The 23,919-nt window shown below is 48.3% G+C and overlaps 2 protein-coding genes across 4 annotated transcripts in view; one reads left to right on the forward strand and one right to left on the reverse strand.

Annotated features, from left to right (window-relative positions):
• LOC119372492 (DDB1- and CUL4-associated factor 1) overlaps window positions 1-3,358 on the forward strand; it is a gene marked incomplete in the record, with an annotated part of 95,328 nt that extends 91,970 nt beyond the window's left edge. The window contains 2 exon segments of the mRNA XM_049419762.1: window positions 1,481-1,608; window positions 3,101-3,358. Of these exon segments, the coding sequence (XP_049275719.1) occupies window positions 1,481-1,608; window positions 3,101-3,112 (140 nt within the window).
• The window catches only part of LOC119372494 (serine/arginine repetitive matrix protein 2), a 107,753-nt gene that overhangs the window by 6,411 nt on the left and 77,423 nt on the right, over window positions 1-23,919 (reverse strand). The window contains exons 3-6 of one of the 3 annotated variants that reach the window (XM_049419763.1): window positions 21,710-21,861; window positions 20,259-20,444; window positions 19,349-19,481; window positions 14,167-17,774 (exon numbers count right to left, since the gene is read on the reverse strand). In XM_049419763.1, the coding sequence (XP_049275720.1) occupies window positions 14,182-17,774; window positions 19,349-19,481; window positions 20,259-20,444; window positions 21,710-21,861 (4,064 nt within the window). In that variant the 3' untranslated portion in view covers window positions 14,167-14,181. Of the gene's footprint in view, window positions 1-12,021; window positions 17,775-19,348; window positions 19,482-20,258; window positions 20,445-21,709; window positions 21,862-23,919 lie in introns of those variants that run through there. The other 2 variants (XM_037642965.2, XM_037642964.2) reach the window with 2 other exon arrangements.

The raw sequence follows: 23,919 nt of genomic DNA on the forward strand, positions 1-23,919 counted from the left end.
ATGTCCAAGTGTCACAACTGCCGCCTTAACATGCGAAGGTTGTAATGTTTGGCACTGTAGTAGTGCCTGATGGGTCATTTTTGTTGCGCAATACACTAAACCCTTATGCGTTGTAACTTCACACCAAAATTGTCAAATTGATCCGCTGATGTGGAATTGTGTACAGGAAGGAATGTAGATGGCACTTCAGCATTTTAAGCTAAGTTTTAACAAATTCGTTGCAGTAGCTTATCTCAAAAGTATTTTGTAGAAAAAAACTAAATGAATTGCTGATGAGAAACTAGAAGATACGAACGCATTTAGAGCTTGTTATGGATCTTTTTTACCGGGAATGCGTGGATGCATCTAACTTGTACATAGAATAGAAGGGGTTGAGAAGTGTGAGTGGTGCGGAGCCATAGCAGTATTTGAGATCTGCTGTGTGAAACCCTTTTGCAAATTTTTGACACTTCATTCATTTCTGTGTTTGAGTTAACGTACTCTTGAAAAAGTCGTGCCTTACCGACTTCTCGCTGTCGCAGCTGATGTAGGGTGCGAGGTAAATGCCAGGGTAACCTGGTCTATAGCTTTCTAGCCACATACCAGGTTATGGTATATTATATTACCAGGTTATTATGGTATATAGCATTATATATAGCTGCCGTGGAAACCCAGTTCTCTGCACCAGGTGCACTTGCCCCAGTCTTTAGGTATATATTGTTTACGCAAAGTACGACAGACTCTAGTAGTGTTTCAGGAACCGCATTTGTCTATCATTGTGCAATATAGTAGCACCACTCTTATTGTAGGCTAATTGGCTAAGACTACTGAAAGAATATCTGCATGGTACGGATCTGGGGCATCATACCAGACCTGTGTGAAGGAGATGCTGAAAGTACTTTCGAAAGGGGTTCCTTTCAAAATCTTAGTGGCCTTGATTATTTTTCTCTCTTATAGTAGTCTGATTATTGTGTTGTTATTTTGAGATGTGGTCAGCATATGCAAGGCGCATTGATTAATGGATATTAATGAATATGCATCCTATCCAATGACTAAATCCACTGTGTAGTGGAAGTAAATGGAAAATGGAAATGTGGATGGAAACATACGGAAGTGGAAAACATATTTAGCGCCAGCCGATGAGGACACAACCCCAGCATTTTTATTGCTAGAAAACAGTGACCTACATATACCATGGCTCAAAGAATACTTGCTCTTTAGAAAGCTGTGTTTCACGATTGAAACGGTCGGACCCCACAGATAAGTCGACTTAACGATTCCGCGTATAGGTCGACCCCCGAACTTTGGAAGGTCATTTTATGAATAAAACATCGACTTATAATCGGCAATATACGGTAATTCTTTTCTCTATGTGCCAATGAACAAACCCGACATTCCTTTCTGTAATTTTCACTTCACCATTGATTAAACTTCACAGTACTCGCCTACTCTGACACGCTCTTGTTTCTTTCCCTTCCCTCCATGTTGGTTCGCAACTCAGCAGAAGACATGGATGCCGACGAGCACGATAACGACGATGATGACGACGACGGTGACGATGTGGCATTCAGTCTCTCGGACGTGAGCGAGGATGGATCCGATGATTCGGACGATTCGGACGAAGACCAGGTACTTTTTGCGCTGAACGAAATCTGAACTGGGAGAGTGCCACAAGTCATGGCCGCAGCGCCAAAACCCGGTGATTGACGGTGTGCGTGAAGAGAAGAGAGAAGGCAGAGAAAAAAACTGTTTCTTTTAATTTATATTATAGACTTGTAACATACTACGACGTGACTACCCGCCGACCGGCAGAGAGGACAGTCTGCTTACTGTGATTATATCTCTTCCCGTCGTCGTTTTATAATGCAAGTTTATGAAGTGCAGTGGTGGACCGTTGGTGTGTGGCGGCACACTTGGGTTTTCTCTTGGCGTGTCGACAGAACTCTCCGTCAGGCATATGCCGTGATGCTGGTGCCCGCGCAAGTACCGAAGACAATATTCTACATTTTCCTCTGCCACGTCACCCCGTTGCATTTCTTAGGCCTCCTCTGCTGCCACTATCCTCCCTCCTTAGTCCTATATGCCATGTTCCCGTTATATTTTTAATTGGCAGCTCAGGCCATCAATTATTGCGTGCTGTGGTTACCCACCAGGCCGCTAATTACCGCACGCGCTTTCCTGCCACGTGCATGTGTGCTCCTGTTTTTGTTTGTTGCTTATTTCTCCCCCACCAGCCCGCACGTTCTTGCCATTACGTGCTTTCCTAATTTCTAATTTGTTGCATTGCATGCCGACAGGATCTCGCCCGCTGAGCTGATGCAAGCTTGTGCGAGCGCTAGATCGACAAAATTGTAGGTACAGTCAAAGCCTCTACAACGAAGTTCTTGGGACCTCCAAAATTCTTTATCAAAATCACTTAGTAATAATATTAAGATAGCATACTTGTACAGCCGTCCGGTGCAGGTTGTGCACGCTTAGCGAGAAGAAAACATTATCGTGAATTTGGCGTATGTTTTGTCAAAAGGTCTGATTCATTGTGTGCATGGTGAACCTGAGACGTTGTCCGAAGGTACTGCATAGCTGCAAACAATGAAATGCCACTACTGCGCCCCCTGTAAAAGCCCTTGATTTGTCTACACATCCATGGTACCTTCATCGACCTTCCCAACCCTGATGATGAACTGTGTCAGCTGTCTGTTCCCATCCAACTGTCACACCGTCAACTGCGATGTATCCGTCATCCAGATCAGTTCCATCTAAACAAGCAGGACAATAGTTGAGCGATTCTTGGAGCTGCGCATTGCAGCATTATCCGCTTTGCTTTTCATGTGCGAATGAGAAGCGTGCATTTGTTGTAAAGCGACTAGCCGGCTGTCGGGAGCAGCGCTGTTTTTTTCGTTGTACAGGTAACTTTGATGTAGCAGAGGGCATTCACAATCATATATATGAAAAATGAGAACTTGGCCTGGATGTAAGAAAACCTGTCATAGAAGAATTTTGTTGTAGAGGCATTTGACTGTATTTCCTTTCTGTTTTTTTTTCTCCCCCGTTCTTCTGTTGTGTGCTTGCACCCGTTTCTCTTCTTCTTCCTGTTGAGCAAAAACGATTTTCCCAACTGCAGCGGACGAGGTGATGAAGCAGCGAAGGTGTGCGAAGGTGGCTTGCCGTGGATGGGTGGAGCAATGGCGGCGTGGCGGCGAATAAATTTCATTATAGCCCGCACATCGTTTTTATGTCGGGCATCAAATGGACTGAAGGAAAAACTGCGTGCTTGTGTTCCTTGCGCACGAAACGAAACTCGAGTTCACGGCGTGCCTCTTCACTTGTCACGGAACACACGGAAATACTTGTTCTCGAAAGTGATTAAATCGTCTTTTTTTATTCAGGTCTCGTGTACGCCTGCTTTCCTCGTCTGAGAAACCTTTGTCATAAAATGGTGTGTGGTTTTTCAATAGTGTGATACAACTGAAAAGCTAACTCCGATGATTTTTTAAGGTCATTGGATCTCAGTTAAATCGACTGGGTACGTTCCTTTGCACTCTTCCATCATTTATACAAAATTACATGCTTGAGAGATGCGTCCATTGTGTACATATTAATCTTAACGATTGCCTAGAACCGCCCACTTGGCTTCCTTCAATTATTGTCCACATTGTGTGCGACGTCAGTGTGGGTACAGTGACAGAAGTGACAAAAGCGCGAATACAGGTGTGGGGATACAGCAAGCAAACTGCTGTGGCATCAGGAAGGCAACGATCGTGTCTGTTTATCAAGGCCTCACTGGTGGCACTAGGATGCTTTAGTAGTTCTGGTAATATATCGTTTACACCGTGGTATTAGCCTTCTGCGTTCAGGTATCAGTCTCATAAACGTTTTAGCTGTATGAATTAATGTGTAAGGTTAACATTACCTTGACATGGTAAAAAAAATTCCCGGAGCTGGCCTTTGAGAAGGCGAGTGGCTCCGCCTAGATGACCAAAGTGCAGCAGCCAATTGCCTCCACGACTAGAAATAGTCTTGCGCATGTACTCTGCAATGTTCTCTGATTGCAGGGTCACTGACTGTCTGGCTTACAGCATCAGTCTAGAGCACACGCTCATTCGTGCAAGTTTGTGTGCATCTGCCTTTGAGGTGAAAATGCCATTACCTTCTAAAGATGCACCCGACTGCAGTTGTGATTTACTGCCAAGTATAAAACGTTGCAAAAGCAAGCTTTGTTGTCAAGTTTCTTTTGTCAGTGTTCGTTCAGTGTTTTACACTCTACGGTAAGTCATTACCAATAGCCAGTGCTTTTAACCGCCCATGATCATATATACTAACGTTATGTTTGACGCTACCAATTCCCGTGTCAGATTCAAATTGACGGTTCAACTGGTAACTTGTTGAAGTTGATTCAACTGGTAACTTGTAACCCAAATTACCAGTTGCTGTTGCCATTTTTTTTCTGAAGTACAATAAACGCACAGTTTTATATTCCGCAACGAAGAAAAAATGGTTGAGAAACACGCCACACTTCCTAGCTTCACGCATTCTAGAGCGAGCAAGGGGGTTTTCACATTGCTCCAGAGTCTTCATATTCCCAGCATGCACGATGCTGTAGTGTCTGGTGCGTTTAGTGAAGCGATCACACACATGCATGCCTGTTATGTCCCAGTCAGTAAGACGACTTCATTTTGCATCATCTTTTCGTTTATTGTCACTGGGAAACAACACATCACCAACACCGCATTCTGCAAGTGACTGCACATTTTCGCACGGACGGATCACTCCACTTCTTTATGTTCAATCACATCAAAGCAGCACACTTTCAACAATCACAACATTTCGTTTCACACAGGAGGTTGCTACCTCTTTAAAAAAAAGCACCTCAACAACTTGGCTTCAGTAACGTGAACGAGTTGCCTTTCACATTCCAGCTTTCTGACTAGAACTATAATGTATGGGAGCTAAGACAAAGTAATGAAAAATTGCTTGAACATAAAAAGAACGGAGGCACTTCTTAATATCTTGCATGTAGCACCAGCCATTTTTTTTGTTTATGTTCTGGACTTCTTTGTAATAATATATTTTCAAAATTTTCATTGTTACTACAGAAAGTGTGTTCTTTAACATAAAACATAAGCATAAGGCTACCGTCGTAACAGTCTCCACTGTTAAACAAAAACAGCTTATGCTGATGCTCTTATTATAGAATCCTGAAATGGTTATGCAATAGCTTACAAGAGTCTCAGTACAAAGGGTGATATCATTGCATTTACTGTGTGTTACAGTGGTAATCTTTGGATGCCTTGCAGCATTCTCACATTAAGAATCTCATTGGAATCTTTTATTTGAGCAGCGGCAATGCCTTTTTTTGGTTAACCATTTCAGTATTCCTGCTTCATATTTAAAAGAAGAAAAAAATTCAATAAACATTCGAGGAAAGCGCATAGAGTGAAGAGTATAGTCATGGTCATAAAATGCCCTATTTTTAATAGCTATCCTAACAAGCAAACACTTCATATACACATGGGCAAGGAAAATTCATTTCACCCTCATTTGCACTTGGGGACGGTTACAAGCAAAAGGTAACACGGGAGTTCATATTATGATGCTGCCATTAAAACATCTCTCTTGTTAACAAGTCATCATTGCACAGTCGTCTTAACAGGTTCAAAACGAGGAGAGCCGAGCACATGCGTTGTAAACCACAATCGGATTGTCGCAATACTTCCACAATGTTTTACATTGATAAACAAATAACATCAACAGTTGTAAAGCTTTGATATGTTGTGTATAACAGGTTCTTAGCGTTTTGGCTAACTAGCTGAAATAGTTATACTTCATTAGTGCATGTTCTCAAACACTCCTGCTTCAAGCCGAGTAATAGCAGAATAATTTCTTGTGGCTTTGTGTACTCAAAGGCCATTGATTTCCATGAAAAGAAAATGTATGAGCACATCTGCATGAAGTATATAATGTTTTTTTTTTTGCACTTTTCAGAACCTGCCTTTTTTATCATTATTGGCTGAAAAGTTTCACATAAAGCACACAACAATTTTCTCACATTTAAACATGTCGAGTTCATCATTAGTGTTGCATTTTTCATGGAGGGATTGTAAATTGCTAAAAAAATATGTGGTGAACAAGAGACAACAGGGAACAGATTAGGGAGTCGCACATGATTTCCAGTACCAGGACAACAGCACCAATTGGTCATCGGACAAAATGTAATAGCACATCAACATTCAACAGGGCAAACAGACTGAGTGGGTGAGCTCGTGTTGATGTAATCTTTCATAAATGGTTCATTTGTTTGCGCAGGTTCCCGTCTGACAATATAGTTTCAATAGTGTTTCCGAAACCACTGAATGCATCATCTCCCAGGCGGCACTCAACATATTCTGGGGATCGTGAAGAACAGCCATGAAACATCAACCTATTATACTGCACCTATTATGAACAAGATTTCCTAATAGTATTTTATTCTTTCATAATGATATGGGTGCATGCATAGATTTAAAGCTTAAAGGAGTACTGACATGAATTTTAAAATTTTTCGGATTGTTGCTCTAAATGAAAGCACGGGTGTCGATAACCCTAAAAAGAGTGTATTGGTGCCTGGGGATGCATTACATATATTTTTAATACCGCTTCTTTCAACCAGCAGTTTCGGTTTCGGTTTCGAGAGGGCGGCTTCGTAGTGACGTGTCAAGTCGGCCCGTGACGTCACGGGCAGACAGCAACCCACGAAATATGCACCTGCTGTCCTTTGCTGTCAGTCGAACGTGGTTCATGATGAGTGAACTGTCATCCAGTGCCTCCGACAGCGATTTCTGTGATTTAGGCTGCATGCAGGACCCAGATTTCGCAAACCAAGTGAGCCGACTTGAAACGTCATAGGGCTCTCCATGCGGTGAAGCTGCCTTGCAGATGCTGGGAGATGAAAACTTTAAAAATCAAACTTAAATATTTATACGTGTTTCCCGGATGCGGTGTGGGGAGAGCGTTAACACTACATGCCAAGGAAACCAAAAACGTCCGTTTTGTTGCACTTCAAAATCGTGTCAGTACTCCTTTAATGTGGCAAGTAGAGGGGTCCATCTTGTGATATGTTCAACTAAATGTTGGTAGATTTATTGCGTTGATCAACACCCATTTACTAGTGTGAAAATTGTTTTCCTTTCTAGCGCCGAAGATATTTTTGCACCTTTCCCCTGAAAACGTCAATTTAACGAAAACCTCAATATAACAAACTTTTTGGTTTTTAAATGTTTAGTTTAATAGAAACGCGATTCTCATGTGTGAAATTTAGCAAATTTTATTCCACAGCTTCGATTTAGTGACGATGCGGTTCACATGCCATGTACGCAAGGCGTCTACAGGTATATCGTATCGCTTTTCTTCACATCGTCAAGCAAAGATCTCGAGTTTTCGTCAAAGAATGTATCTCTCTATTGATGACAAGCAAAAAAGTAAATTTTGCCCGACAGAACTACATTGCACGCATTCGCGTGCATACTCTTGTCTGTTGAGCGGCATGAAAAACGCTGACTGCCGGGTGCAGGACGGAGTAAAGTCTACAGACCTTTGGATGGATGAAGCCCCTGTATGGAGCAAGGGTGGATCTTTGGCCTTGTTGGTGCGACATATGCATGACGTTAAGCGCAAACTGAATCGACGAGGACGGGACAGGGAGTGACACACACACAACTTTGAGTGTCACTCCCTGTCCCGTCCTCGTCGATTCAGTATTGCGCTTAACGTCATGCATATCCCCTGTATGGATTTTTCAGGGGCTTTAAAGGGTCATGAACCAGCCCTCGGGCTTAATGTGAACAAGAACACATCGTGCGGAAAGCAGATACTGCTATTAACGGCTCGTATAATTCTGAAGTCGTGCACGGCAAGGAGAATTTAGAAGTGGATCGCAAAGTTGCCATTTTCTCAGGCGCCCTCTTTTAATACAGTGGCCTGTGCTCATCTCTTTGGAGCCACCAGCGCCTGCTGTTTGGTGTCACACAACAAATAGAACGCCTGTGCATCATACATAGGCCTGTGCTGCGAGAGTGGTCGAGTTTCATCACGTGTCCTCAAGTAACTTCTCTCCCCTGTGCCATCCCTCCCTGTGTAGCTTCCAGCGTGCTCGTCGGGACGAGAGAAGAGAGAGCATGCGACAAACTCCGCTTGTTTTTGATGGATTCAAGAAATTTTTCCAGCAACCGATTCGCGAGACAATAAACTCTGATACTGAGGTCATTTGATGATTACTTGGAAAAGTGATTCAGGACACCTTTAAGGTTGGAAGCACCGCTGTGCCCTCTGTCGAGCTAGTGCACAACCACGCCAGGTGAGCACAATTTTTGCAGTCAGAGATGCTTGCAAGATGTCTGCTGGCAATGTTACCTTATTCATCCAGACGTAGCAAAAGGAAGAGTTTACATACAAATGTAAATGAGGCCTTATAGTTGCCCGTACTCGAGGCCTTGGGCTTTAACTTAAATAGGCAAGCTGCAACAAAACTTTGGAAGAGGAACGTACTGTATTTGTGCAATTATAACGTGTACTTTTTAATATTTTTTTTCGTAGTGTGGCCCTCACATTTGTGTGCGTGTTACAAATGGGCTCAATGTGAAATGGCAACTGTTTTTTTTTTAATTTTTCCTAATGTGAAATTGCATGCGCGCTAGTCAGGGGCCCTCTAGAATCGTGAAAATACGTTATATACGAAATTAAGTATGAGCGGCATAGTGAAGAGCAACAAAAGGAAAGCGCCATCTTTGATATTGAAACTAGTGAAAATGCCGCCGTTAACGGGGGATACTTTGCGAGACCTCCGAGATAAGCCAGCGCGCTGGGAACTAAGTCACAGCAACATCCACCAGATGCTCTCTCAGGTGCTGCTTCAATATTAAACTATGCAGTACCGAACCTGTAGTGGTGCCGCGATTGCTTCAGTGGCACGTTGGTAAGCTGTGACAAATTTGCCGAAGTGAAATTCGTTTACAGTCAACCTTTATCAAGATAGCGGAATGAAAAGATAAATATTAGTGGCTAGATGTAGGGAAAGCATGTAGGAAATCACGCTGGTCTTTAGGGAGTCAGTTAAAGGGACACTAAAGGCAAGTATTAAGTCGACGTGGATTGTTGAAATAGCATTCAAGAAACCTCGTAGTGCTTTTTTCGTGCCAATGAATGCTCAGTTTGGAAGTAAATTGCGTCCTAGTGGTCCGCATACCGTCAGCGCAATCTGCCTTTTTCATTTTCCTGTAGTGCCCTCTGCCGTTTTGATGGGGGGGGGGGGGGGGGGGGGATGGAAGGGAGCTTTGCGGTGTGATCCGGGACAACTAGCATTGCCAGAACAAAAGCCTCCGAGATCGAAAGGCGTGCGAGGACACTACCACAGCGTTTCGCGACATTCCCGCCAGGGGAAGGGCGCATGCGCTGTGGCACCGCGGCAAAGGCGCGTTCAAACCGGCCGCCACAAAAAGGGGGTTTGTGACGTAACATTCGCCGCGCCCGCACCTTACCGACCGACAGCCGGCGCTGCGCTTGCTTGCGTTAGTGTTACTTGCTACCTTTAGGTGTAGCATATACAGTAACACTATTGCGCGTACGGCAGATTCACGGCCATAAACATCACATGGACGCGGTATTTTGACGAACTTGCAGTTGCAGCGAGTTTCCAGTGCGAGCAAAACGCACGCAGCAGTACTGATAACAAAAGTACCACGGAGACAGCACCAGCGGAGCACAGCCCGGCGAAAACGGCCTTCGGACCATCCGCATCCTTCACAAGGGTGACGTCAAGGCGTTCTTGTTTTATGAATCGAACAGAAATGCACAAGCTGCATTTTATTCCACCTTAACTATGGGCAGTCCAACGGGCCCGCGACGTGGCGGAGAGACTAAGCCTGTCTGCCCCGACGTGGGAGCGGCCCTCTGCGTGCCATTCACGCCCCGACGGACCTGAATAAAGTTTTCTATTCCATTCTCATTTACTGCAGTGTTCTTTGTTATCGTGGATGTTTCGAGTACTAATAATTAATTGTACTATACAATTGCACTGAGGGCCTACTACGTCATTGGGCTAATACCAGAATGTCCCAGTAGTGGCGCAAGTCGTGTTCTAGATTACCTGAATATCTCGACTACTAAAGTGCTGGTGTGCATAATATTGACGTCTTAGACCTTCTCAAGCCATGACCTTTCATTCTGACATTGTCATTTGCCTTTAGTGCCCCTTAAAGAATCCGTCATCAATAGCAAGCCACGGATTTAAAGGGACCCCGCAACACTTTTTCAGCATGGTCAGAGAACGCTGCCGATCGGTAGTCGAGGCTACTGAGAACACGCGGGCCAAACATTATAGCGCAGCACGCGGCCTGGAATTTCCAATTAAATCACGAAGTCGGCTAGAAATCGTTCCCTCTTCTTTCGACAAATGACGCCATATACCCAAATGACCGCGCCATATACCTAAATTCACGGCCATTGGCTGGCTGATTCGAGCATTGGGACGTGCATAGTTACCGTGGCCGCCGCGGGAGGCCGCCAGGCGCTCGCGATCTCACTGAAAGTAAGCCGCGCGTTCGAAGGGGGAAAAAAAGCGCTCAAGGTCATGACGTGCGCGTGACGTAACTTCTTTCCCCCGCGCCATCCCTCCTTGCTTAGCTTCGAGTGCGCTCGTAGGGACGAGAGAATAGAACGCAATCACAGTGTGCGACAAATCTCTGCAACTTCGCTCGTACTTGACGGATTCTAAAAATTTTTCCGGCGGTCGATTCGAGAGGCAGCAAGCCCTTTTAATGAAGCCATTCGATTGTTATTTGAAGAAGTGTTGCAGGGCCCCTTTAAGCCCCGCGGTAATAAACATGACAGGCGGGTGAAAAATAACCAAGGTTGGCGGCACCGACCACTACACCCCGTTTCAAAGGGAGTGCTGATAAAGACGATCTATCCAAGAAACATTATCCTCGCAAATTATATACCGTTCATGGTCAATAAAAAATTTCACCATTAAGGATACTCGTTGCCATATGGTTTACACCCTTACCTATCATATGCATCCTTACATATACGGCTAAAAAAATGCGAAGAACAGCTGTAGCTGCATATGCGTTGAGAAAAGGCATCGTTAAACACTTTCAAATAATTATAACCACCAGATGTGCACAGAAATAATGCCTGACACGATAATACGGCAGCGATAGCTCCAAAAGAAAAGGGGTTTATTGCACTTACGCCTACCATTCGATCTCATTCAGTCTAAAAAAATGCAAGAAGCCGCATCTGAGACGTCTCTTGCATAACAATACTCGTCATCTATCTCGAGTTCATTGCATTATCTCGCGGAGCGCCCGGTGCTTCCAGGCCACGAATGGCGTGAGCGCTATGTCAGCGTGCCATAGCTTCCGAATCCGAACTAAATGCGCACTGCCAGAGGCACGCAACTAAATGAGGCACTACTGTGATCAAAACTTGGAAGTTATTTTACGCGTGGTTCATTCCGGAAGTACTGCACATGTCCAGAACAAAATGCCGGCAATATGATAGATATACCTAAGCATTCAGGCCAGGCCCGTAGACAGGAATTTTTTCGGGGGGGGGGGGGGGGGGAGGGGGGCCTTGCTGAAAGCCTTGACTCTTTGAGAAAAACGCCTATTTCATTATTTATTTTCGAGTAAAACACCATGTGTCATAAAATTCCGCCCTCAACCCCCCCCCTCCCCCCCCCCCCCCCCCCCCCCGGCTACGGGCCTGATTCAGCCCAGCGTAGGGCTGCAAAGCATAGGTAGCCCTAGCTTGCTCGCTCCATAATTCTGGATCATACCCACCATAGGGGATTGGCCAAGAAGCCGGCGGTTTATGTAAATATAAACATTAAAACATAAAGGCAGGGCAAGAGAAAATTCACATTTTTATAAATAGAATATTGTAATTTTGGTTATACGGTAAAAATAGTTACTTAAAAAATCATTTTTTTTAATAAAAAATAATTCCTAATACATGATTAAAATACATATTGGTGGTTTTCCGAATATTCATCATCCCCGTTTATCTTCATAATTTTTTTTCTTCATACACGTGCACGACACCGCCATATCACGGCATACGCAGGCGCGGTAGCCTCCCCTTCGACGCGCGCTGGTGCTTTTGATTACGGATATTGCAGTTGAACCTCGATATAACGAAATTCTCGATATAACGAACTAATTCACTTTTCACAACTTCATGCCATGTATTTGGAACCTCAATACAACGAAGCGTGTTATCCGTGACTTCGATATAACGAAGTTTCATTACTGGCCCAGAGGAAGATAGAGGCGATAAAATTGAAACTTCCGGTCGGTCCAGTCGTCATATAGTTGAATAACACGCGCTTTTTGCGAACGTTTATCCACAGTGCGTTGTTGGACCTGCATTTCTTTCGTGTTCACGCATGACGTTCGGCCGCTGTGAAGGTGACTTCTTCGCCGTCGCAGCATCATGCTGCGGTCGCCGGATCTCAGTTTCCAAGAAAATTGATTTCTTTTCGAGTTATTGAAATTAAATTATTATTTTTATTTTTGCACTGCTGTGTTCTTCCGGCACTTCCCGTGCAAACAAAAAGCCTTTGGCGAATATACTTCGCATAAAACGTCGAATTTCCATTTAACAAAGTTTCGGTATAACGCAGTAAATTGCCGATTTTACCGACTTCGTTTTATCGAGGTTTAACTGTATATCGCATTTATTGCGGGATTCTGTTCATAAATCCTGCCGCATAGAAGTTTGGATGCAATGAACTTCCAATTATGCTTTCCTCAGTTAGTGCGGCTTTGTTAAAGCTGTATTAATCACTCATTACCTTGAATTTGTTAATTACGAACTCCGCTGTCCACTACTATTATAGATTACTATAAAACGACAATCTTCTCATTTAAAACCCATACAGCAAACTTGTAAGCGCAATCCTGTAATTTCAAAGAGCATAAGCATTTCGTCTACTGTCAGCACCAAAATATTTTTTTATGATCTTGCGTGATACATAAATGTATCTAACCCTGGTCACCCTCATAAGACCTCCTAGATGATATGTTTTAAATGCCATCTGTACGCAATATAACTCAACAGTGCTTTTCAAACATGTTCTACTTGTGCTGTATGTAGCCCGAAATGGTGTGTCTCAGTGAGCATGGTTCAGAAAAACAGCACATTCTAACCTTGACGTGCACATGACAACACATATGCGGAAAAAAATACCGTATTTACTCGAATGTAACGCGTTTTTTTTTTTCATATTTTTGCTACTGAAAGTCGACCCTCGTGTTACAATCGTGGTCGCGTTACAAGCGAGTAAATACGGTATATAAAAGCAGCACAACGGGTGCAAAAGCCCGCAATGGGCACAAGTGAGCTTCTAGAGGCCCTGTGTTTAGGGTCATCGAGTGACACGAGAGTATTTGAGCGTTGCAAACACTGGACAATGAAGCATGTAACTGTTTCTTTGCTTCTGAGCAAATTAACAACAGTGCGTAACTTAAAGCTTGCTAGCAGCTCAAGAAAGCACTGCAACCATGCACGTCACAACAGGAAAAAAATGAAATAAACAGAATAGTATTTTTGCCGACGCGTACACCACGTTATATAACAACTTTGTTGATGGCAGAAATGAAGCATCTCCTATATCAAAGTACAAAAGAAGACAATATTCCGCTCACGTCTGAGCCAGTGCAGAATGCCATTTGTATGAAACACTTCTCATAAATGACCAGCATGCCACTGAGTTAAAAATATGACTGTGCTAAGCTGTACCGATAGTGCATGCCACATCAGCATATTACGACACGGCGATCCGTGTATTCCCGCGTTTTTATAGCGGCAAGCTCTCAATGGCATCCCTGTTCGCGCTCGCGTTGCTTTGGTACAAAAAACACTATTTTGTTCGCTTTACCTAAGTTATAGGGACGCCCTCTTGGACCTATTGCCTTGAGCTTCAGTCGCAGCAACCGGAGGCCATTACGCATTGGTTCTCAGCCACAGTATGCTGAAACTGCGTGCACAGACTGAATGTCGGATCAAGAGGAGAGCAGGAGAAGAAGAAAAAAAAAAAATAGACTAGCGCTTCCGTGAGCATCTTGCATTGCCAAATGCGCCGCGCAGCACAGCATGCGACACTAATATGCGGGAAGCAGCCCCACCAATTAAATAAACACACGCACACACCATGCTTTCAAGTTCCTAAGACGGTGGCCCGTCACTTTCAAGGCTATCATAGTCCTTGGACTCGGTCCTGTTGCAGCGGTGGTTGCCCATGCCGTTGTCGCCAGGGGCGTCGTCGAAGCTCAGGTCCCACAGCTGGCCGTGCCGGCTCAGTTGCTGAGGCGCGACCGACAGCGGGGCCCCGGCCGTCCTGGCCACGGAGCGACTCCTGGGCTCTCGCGCGTGGTTGTTGTCCCACAGGCTTCGAGACTTCCTCAGCAGCGCCGCGTCGTCCCGGTCTCTCAGCTCCTGGCTCCAGAGGCCCGAGTACTCGGTGTCCCACAGCGCCGAGCGGCGCCTGGCGGCCGCCCTGGGGTCGTCGTGGAAGCGCGGGTAGAAGCTCTTCCTGTGGATCCTCTCCTGGACGCTCTCTTCTCCCGGACTGCGCGAGCCGGGGCTGTGCACGCTCGCGTCACTCGTCCTCCGCTCCATCGAAATGGGGATGAATTTGGGCCGCTGTTGCGTGGCCTCCTTAGGAGAGTTAGTGTCCATGCAGCATGCAGTCTCGGGCGGGGCAAGGCTCGATCCGCCGGCTGCGGGCTTACCTCGCTCGGACTGCGCTGGGCGGTCGGGAGGCTCGCCCCGCCTCGGGCTCACTTCGCGCGCCAGGGAGCCGCTGCGCTGCGACAGCAGGCTTCGCAGTCCGCGCGTCTGCAGCGCTTCCAGAAGCGACGAGTCCGCGGCGCCCGGAGAGTCGCCCTCGTCCCTACGCGCCGAGTCGTCCTGCGGCCAGAGCCCGCACTCGGTGCGCGCCGACGTCGTCGGCGGCGTGGTGATGACGATGTGCGCGTTGGGGTTGCTGCTCCGGTTGTTGATGGACACTTGCATCCGCACCAGGGGCCTGCGGCCTCCCCCGCGCTCGTTGACGCTCAGGGAGCGGGTGCAGGGCGCACCCGGGGGCGCCGTCCGGTTGCTCTCCACGCTGATCTCGCTCTGGTAGACGGGCCGGCTCTCCTCGCCCAGGTTGAACTTGTCGCTCTGCGAACGGTTGTACTTTTGCTGGCACCGCTGCTGAGTGCCTTCTTCGCCGCGCGACTGAAGTGGATCCGCGTTGTCGTTGGACAGGTGCAGCCACTTTTCGACCCGGTGTCGCGTCCCTTCCGGGTCCTGGTGTACGCCCCAGAAGTCGGAGTTGCCCGCGCCTCGGTCCAGCGATGTGCCGCGGTCGGCGTGGTGACGTCCGGGCAGGTCCTGAAACCTGTTCCTGCGCAGCGTGCCGAAGAGCGACGCCCTGTCGACGGGGTCCCAAACTCCCGACGACCGCTTGGAGAAAGGATCGCCCGTGACGCGGGTGTGCGGCGTTCCGGGCTCGCTTCCGGTCGCCTTGGACGGCTTGTCGACCACGAACCGCAGTAGTGTCTCCCTCTGGGGTCGGGAGGACTGCGAAGACGGCTCCTTGGAAGACCTCGAGAAAGGAGACGAGGAAGGCAGGAAGCTCTTCCAGTGGTTGCGGAAGTCGCGACTCATGTTGCGCATGAACTGGAACAGGGCTTGCGGGTGGGAGTTGTCGAAGTGCAGATCGAAGTCGTCTTCGTCCGAGGAGTCCCTGTCGGTCGACGTGGACACCTGACCGCCGCCGCCGCGCCTTCCCCACTCGCGCGCCCGCTTCTCGGGCGTCCGCTCTCGCCGGAACGTCTCCATGCTGGCGAACGGGTCCGCGCCGCGGAACAGGGAGCCCTTGTTGAGCTTCTTGATCGAGCTCTTCATCCGCATGAGGTTTCCGAACGGACTCGAGGTGCGCCAGTCCGGGAACATGTCGTTAAAGATGTCGGTCGACTCGGACGAGCTGCCGCTGGCAGATCGGGGCACCGTCAGTTCGTCCTTGGGCGGTGGGCCAGGAGTGCGTACGACCTCTTCGTCCACGCTCGTCGCGTTGCTGGGCCTTCGGGTGATCTTGGTTTTCTTCTCTACGGTCGTCCACGAGCCGTCCGACTTGGGCTGCGCGTAGACGCGGCCGCTCTCCGTGATGCACGTGCCGTCCTTGCCGAACGTGAACTTCTTGTAGCTGCGCACGGGAGAGTCCGCGGCCAGCCTGGCGTGCTCGTCCGCGGAGGAACCTTCGGGAGACGGCCTCCGCGGCGGTGCCTCCGGTTCGGGAATTTCCTCTTCCGGCGTGCCCGGTACCGCGTTGTCCCACAGGGCCGAGGACTGCTTCTGCTGCTCTTCTTCGGCTTTCTTCCGGCTGCTGAGCGTGATCTCCGCCGTGCTCTGAAGGACGTTGTCCACGACGTCGGGTTCCTTGCCGCCTTCTTCGGTGGACAGCTCGCGCTGAGGCTTGGACGCGCTCCTGCGCAGGATGCCTCTGGAAGTCGGCGCTGCCGCGTCTCGCTTCCTCTCCACGGACGGCGACTTGCTACCTTCGGTCGCAGCTGCCGGGAACGCGACCTCTTCTCTTTCCCTGGGACTGGCGCTTAGCGGGCTTTTGCTCTTGGGCCGCTTGGGCACGGGAATGACTCTCTTGGGTCCTACTTTCTCCGGCGCGGCGGGTTCTTCTGTTACTGCGGCGGCCGGTGATGCGGGTCTCGCACCGTTGTCCTCTGGAGCAACGAGACTGGGCTGTTCAACGGCGGCCGACTTGGGCGTCTGCGGCAGCGGCGGCTTCTTGGTGTCCTTGAACTTGGGAGATGCTGAATTCGTCGCCGGCGACGCCTGCGAGCTCAGGCACTTTGGAATGACTATCTTGCCCGGGCATCGCACCCCCGAGCCTCTTCGCGCCAGCACGGGCGCCACCGACGACGGCTGTTGCTCTTCCGCCGACGCCGTATCGGCCGTGGCAACGGGGGCAGCGTTCTCCTTCATTTCCGTCGGCGCCGTCGCGTCCTTGGGCTGTGCTTCGGCCTGCGCGCCTGGTTTCTTCGCGTCGTCCTTCCGGGCCGGTTCTTCCTCCGCCTTGCGGGCGCCTTCGGCAATCGCCTCTCCTCCCTGCTCCATCGGCTTCTCGTCGCCTGCAGAGGTCACCGTAGCCTCCTGGACTCCTCCGTCGTCTTGCCGAACCGGCGCTGCCGTCGCGTCACCCTCCTTCTTTCCGGATTCGTCCACCGCCTTGCCCTCTGCGGGCGCCTTCTGCGGCTGCTGCTCGTCCTCGAACTCGTCGTCGTGCACGAACGGTCCTCCCAGCATTCCCACGCTCGACTTCCTCGAAGACGAGTCGGACGTGCGCACCTTCTTGTTCTTATGCGAGACGCTGGACATCCTCATTAGGCTACCGTCGGTGGAGCACTGGCGCTTGATGTTCTGGCTCTCGAGTTCGGCAGCCAGCGCGGCCGGAATGAAGTCGGCCGAGTCGTCGTTCTTCAGCTGCTCGGCCGGCTGGAAGTCGAAGCTGTCGCTCTTCTCGGCGCCGTCAGGCGGGTTGGCGGCCTTGTCGAAGGCTTCCTCGGGCGTCGGCGAGGCCGGGGCCAGCGCCAGCAGCAGGTCTAGCCGCACGGGCGTCAGGTTGGACATGTCTTCTGCGAGCTGCAGCAGCGAGTGGTCGAAGCCCTGGTTGACCCAGCGGTCCTGGCATATGTCGATGACCGTCGCCCGCTTGGCCGGGTCTACGGTCAGAAGGCGACGGATGAGACCCGACGCATCTGCGCAGTGGAAGAGGGAGAGAAAGGGGGCGAGGGTTGAGTGTTATGCAGCTATATTTGTTATGTTGTGCAGTTATGTTTGTATAAATAGAGCAAGGCTTCGGGGAGAACTAGCTCCTAATCCATATGAGCTTTCTTGCGCGAAAAAATCCTTGTCATCTGTGCGTGCGCGTGTGTGTCAGCGCAAAATATTTGTGGTCACTATAAAAGAAAGGGGCCGGTGCAGTGAACTCCACTTAAACTACTGCAGCTAAAATTGCGATTAACCTGCTGCAGCTAAATAAAACAGTAAATTTTTGTACAGATGAAATCTGTATTTTACAGTGAGTTTAGCTAAATAACACGCATTGAGCCATATTCTTTACAGTTGTCGCCACTAAAAAATACAAAGCGCGTATCACTGTTCCGTTGCAGTGGGTGAAAACGAAACTTCGCTTTTTCAGTGAGGTCGCATGCAGATAACGCCCACTTGGAATTTAATGCGGCTAAAAATATGGAGTATCTACATATATGCCCGAAAACGCTGTATTAAACAGAACTCTGAGCAAAGTGCTACCCGTGTGAGAACTTTGAGCAGGAACGAGTCAGAAGTTCAGCAGCAATGGATGCGCATGCAGTTATGACGAAGCAATCACTACAACTAATTCTGTCTTAATCGCTGTTAGAGCTGCATGCGACAATACACTAGTAGGCTGCTCAATACTAACGGGGACGTACTGGATAGCAAAAGTGTAAGGCTGCCTACATGGGAGTGCGCAGTGATGAGGGCGCCAAGTGTACCCCATACCTTTAACTCAGCTGGACCTGTCTCGTCACTGCTTGAAATGCAGGCTTATGGCCATGCAGGTTTTTGACAATAATGGTGGCTAAGGACCCCTGATGTTGCATCCCATTACTTACAAAAATGTATATAGACAGTCTATAGACAGTCTAAAATGGGTTTAGACAGTCTATAGACTGTCTTAAAGGCGGGGCTCAAGGCAGGCCGGCGGGCGAAGCATGTCATCGCTTTATTTTCGTAAAGCGATAACACGCTTCGACCAATCAAGGAGGGGGCGGGGCGAAACTTCGCCCCCCCCCGTCCTCCCAGTGGAGAACCGTGCACGCGCCTATATATGACTACCTGCTTCCCGCATAGTGAAGGACCAGAGGGACGCGCAACGATTTTGAAAAAATGCCCGATCTACGCCCCAAGCGAAGCACAACCTGCCCAAGTGCCCCGCCTCCACTATAGCAATGTTCGTTAAACGCGTGCCACCCTCGCACATTGTTTTCACTGCCCTCATAGAGACAAGCCGCGTCTGAGCTCCATTCACGATAAAAAGGAAAGAAAGAAATCACTTCCGGCATTTCTTACCACCTCCCACTCTTTTTCTTTCTTCTTTTTTTTATGTATGTTCGGAGCATATACGGTAAGGTAACGCGAAGTTAATGGACAGTCGACGTGCAACGCCGGGGCGTGGTTAATAATAACGGCGGCGAACAGCACTTCCGCGTTCTGTACACGTGTTTGCAGACTTCAGCAAGGCGTCCGTCATCGTCCACGTAAGAAAGCCGTAACAAGAGGCACTCACCAGACTTCCTCTTGGGCTCGTAGTAGTCCGCCTCGGAGATCTGGCGCACGAGCCGCTTGAAGTTGCTGCCGTCGAAAGGCATGGCGCCGTACACCAGCGTGTAAAGGAGAACGCCCAGACTCCAGCAGTCCACCTGAACAAGCAAAGAGTGTCAGTTTATTTTAGATAGTATAGTTAGAAGTGGATATACTACGCAAACATACAGTAGGGTGTTCCAGAATCAACACACTGCGCTCAGGCGAGCTCCCGTTCGAGGTGAGCGCAAGAATATGTATAAATACAAGAGTAGATACACGTAAGTGTAAAAGACACCGCATTACGCGATTTACTACATAACACGGAAAAATATTTTACTGACACAAGGCAATGAATATTAAAACGGGAACGGTGAAATGGCTGCATTGAGCGAAAAAATTTACTGAGGTCTCTCTTAAATGTGTAAAAAAAATTATTAAAAAAAATATTTGAACAGGTAATGTTGCAGCAGTCAACGTTTTGACAAAAGGATTTGCTTTCTTCTGGTCATCGGCGTGCGCGTAGTTCTCCAAAAAGCAAGCGAACTTCGCAATGGATCCAAGAGAAAAAAAATCAAGCGATGACGTGATCAGAGGCCCTCGGCCGCCACTGTTGTCAACAACCCCACCCTTAGATAGGTGGGAGGAGGGGGGGGGGGCAACCCTCTCCCCCTGCCTCCTGTGCGCACGCTTCTGATCAGGGCAACATTGCCTCCGATATAGCGCGCCGGCGGCACGCAATCTCGGAGGCCATGCCCTGACGAAGACAAGTTCACTTGTCCAAACACCTCGCGGGTCTCGTGCTGTGCATGCCGCGAGAAAGTTGGTACAATCGCGTGCCACGAATATGTAGTGGATCACATGGAGAGGAATGTCTGCACAGTAGACTCATTCACCTCTGGTCCGTAGTACGGCGTCCCCTTGACGATCTCTGGCGACGCGTACAACGGCGATCCGCAGAAGGTGCTCAGGAAGTGGCGCTCGTCGTACACGTTGGACAGGCCGAAGTCGGCGATCTTGGCGTTGCCCTTCTCGTCCAGAAGGATGTTCTCCAGTTTCAGGTCGCGGTGGCAGATCTTGTTCTGCACAACAACAAACGTCAACGGCAATTTTATGTCAACAGTAGCAGGAAAGTATCGAAGGAGTACTGACACATATTTTATTGAAATATTCGTTTTGTTGCCTTAAATTAAATAAACAAAACAAAAAACATTGGTGTCGAGAACCCTAAAAAAAGTGTCGTGGTGCCTCGGAACGCATTAACGATATTTTTATGTATACTACATTAAAAAAATCACTTTCGGTTTCCATATTGAGGGGGAGTTTTCACAGTGACGTTTTAACACAGTCTGCCGCAAGTATGAATCACGTGGAAACAGCAACTCGTGACGCACTAGCACAAGCACATGACGTCACAGGCAGCCGTGGTGTGCGTGACGTCATGTGCTGCACGGAGTGGAGCCGTCGTCTTCTTGTAAAGTTTCAGTAGCTGCAAAAAGTTCAATTTCAACACCAAGCTAAAGAATGCTTAAACAGCTCGATTACAAGGGCAGCTGACCACGGACAAACTCGTTCACCGGAATGCAGACGCTCGCACAGCAAGCCGCTTGTTACGTCGCGACTCGCGAGTGCATCAGTGTTGCCCGACTCTCCGGCCGCTCGCGTCTTTATAAAATATTCAATTATAATTTAAGTGCTAGACCAAATGCGCTAAAATTTCGCCAGGTTGTTTGTGAACGCACAAGGATTAACCAACATAACACAGATTATGATCGATAATTGGGTGTCATGGCCCCTTTAAATATCAGCCGGAGCAGGAAAGAATTAGTTGCACATGGAGATTTAACCTGAAGAGGACATAAGCGCGCGAATAATTTCAAAGATTTTGAGCACAACGAGTGAGTAAGAAGGAAAACTAAGGGGAAGACAGAGCGCTACTTTGAGCCGCGATGGTCGCACGAAGTACGGCATAATAATGAATAACAATTGATCGGGTTTCACGTGCCACGTACGATATGATTATTATAAGGCATGCAGTAGCGGAGGGCTCCGGAAATCTCGACCATCTGGGGTTCTCCAATGCGCACCTAAATCCATAGGTACAGGGGCCTTTTGCATTTTCGCCTCCATCGAAAATGCGACAGCCGCGGCCGCGGCGGTCGGTATCGAGTCTGCGACCTTCGGATAAGCAGCCAAGCACCGTGACCACTATACCACCGTGGCGGCTAGTATGGCATAATGCAGTGGTCTCCGCGATTAGCTCCAGCCACGATAGCGCTGAGGTGGTTGCAACTGCGCACACAAAGGGCGTTGCAAAACAAAACAAGGAGTGCATGTACGCATTTACCTTGTGGCAGTAGTAGACTGCAGACGCCACCTGGCGGAATATTCGCCGCGCCTCCTCGGAGGTGAGCTCTTTCCTCTCGCTGACGTAGTCGTACAGCTCGCCGCCGCTCGCGTACTGCATTACCAGGACGATCTTGTCCTTGTTCTCGAATACTGCGAGGAAGGAGAGGGCGGGAGCTGATACTGGCTGCTTGGCAATGTATTATATCGACGAAGCAACAGCGTCGACATGAGGCACGTATATGGACAAAAGTCTTCTTTAAGAATTCAAAACGACCCACGTTCAATCGCAAATGACCCGTTCGCTTGTTTATTGGTTATCTACAGCGACACTCCAGTATAACAACAGACTGCTGGGCTAGTTGGCCTTCATTATAAATGTCGAATTAGCGCAAATAAAAACGGATACAGAAAGACGAGACAGACAATGACTTTCCGTGTCTGTTTTTATTTGCGCCAATTACAGCGACACCTCACGTTCGCAACGTTCCCATGGCCTCGAAACAAGCACGTAAAGCAGGCTTCTCCTCACAATAAGCTACACTGCGGAAAAGCCAGCTTTAGCAAACGCTGTTTGGTAAGATCACAGGACGCGACTTTTTCTTTTTTTAAAGGCGAAAGCCTTAGATGCCTTATCGAACGCGAAAATTGACCGTTGGGGTCGGCGGCGTCAACACGAGTGATGCGAAAAATCATCATGAAGTGATGACGTCACTATGACGTGACGTCACGTGATGACATCATCACATGACGCTGTCGCTTGGTCAAAGAGGGGCCGATCACTGAGGCAGTGCAAAACCAGGTGAGGTGCAGAAAGTTTCGGAAGGGGGCGCTGACGGTATCATAAATAAATAGAAATAAAGAAAACAGTGAGAAATGCATGGTTGCTTAACGTTCGCTTTCATCCATGATCTTAAGTTTATTTCAAAATCGGTGCTTGTGATTGTGACGAGGCCAGTGAAACGTATTCTCGTATACTTTCCTTCTTTTAACGACGAAATACATATGCTCGCCGCTTTAAGTTGACTGGGCGCGACAGAGCATTTATTAAACAAAACAAATAAAAAGACAAGACCATCAACTCGGCCGTTATGCGTGCTGCAAAAGGTAGAACTGCTGCCCTTTCAAAAGACAACCGAGCGCTGTGACCGCCTGTGTTTGAGCGAAGAACGCTGTTATGGTGTGCGCGCGTGAACCACTAGTTCTCCCTTTGCTTTGACCTGTCCGCTTTCTCCCCCCCCCCCCCCATTGCAGGGTAGCGAACCTGGTGATACCTGGTAAACTTTATTGCCTCTCCTTTTGCCTTCTCGCTCTCAATCTATGCTTGTGAGAGCAAATACACGTCGTGGTGTTTGTTGAGAAATGCTCGTCGCTATAAAGAAAGAAAGAAAGAAAGAAAGAAAGAAAGAAAGAAAGAAAGAAAGAAAGAAAGAAAGAAAGAAAGAAAGAAAGAAAGAAAGAAAGAAAGAAAGAAAGAAAGAAAGAAAGAAAGAAAGGGTTTCACGACGTTCAGCTCCGCCTTTGTGCGTTTCGCGCTCTCAGGCATCACAAGGCGTCAGCAGTTTTCTATATAAGCCCGGCGCAGCAACCTTGCCGGCACTTGCAATGAAAACGCCACATCAAAGCGGGATAAAAACATTGCGGTGTTCCCTTGAACACGCAGTAGCACAGAGCTGTACAGTGCTTTAGCTTTCCGAAGAAGGCACCCAAAGCTACAGCGCTTGAGCCGGTTCCCAGAGTCTGGAACAAAAGGCGCGCTATAGCGCCCTTGCCCTTCGAGCGTTCCGCCCAGAAATTTGGCACAATTTCCGCCGCATTCTACTCTCCGGCGCGAGGCAGAGGCGGCGGAGGGTGAACACAACACAAACACACACCTCGGTGTTTGAGAAAAGCCAGGCTGACAGGCTCCTCTTATATCGGTCTGCGAGACCGAAAGCAACGAAGTAAAACCGGCGCAACGCAAATCACGCATTCTAGCCAAGAATAACGAACGCCGCTTGTTCGGACAAAAAGCGAAGGGGATAATAAAAGAAAAAATAGATCTCGCGCGCTACTTTCTATCTAGTCGTCTAAACCCTCGGCTCCTCCCGATCCGTCGCCTTTTTGAAGCACGCCTGCATGCTTCGGCATTCTCCCTGCCGGTGCAAAAAGAGTGGCGCAAGAACGCGACAAGAGATTGACAAGTTCGAAGAGAAGGCGGGGACAGCTGGC

This window comes from Rhipicephalus sanguineus, chromosome 10, assembly GCF_013339695.2.
Source record: "Rhipicephalus sanguineus isolate Rsan-2018 chromosome 10, BIME_Rsan_1.4, whole genome shotgun sequence".
Classification (NCBI taxonomy): Eukaryota; Metazoa; Arthropoda; class Arachnida; order Ixodida; family Ixodidae; genus Rhipicephalus; species Rhipicephalus sanguineus.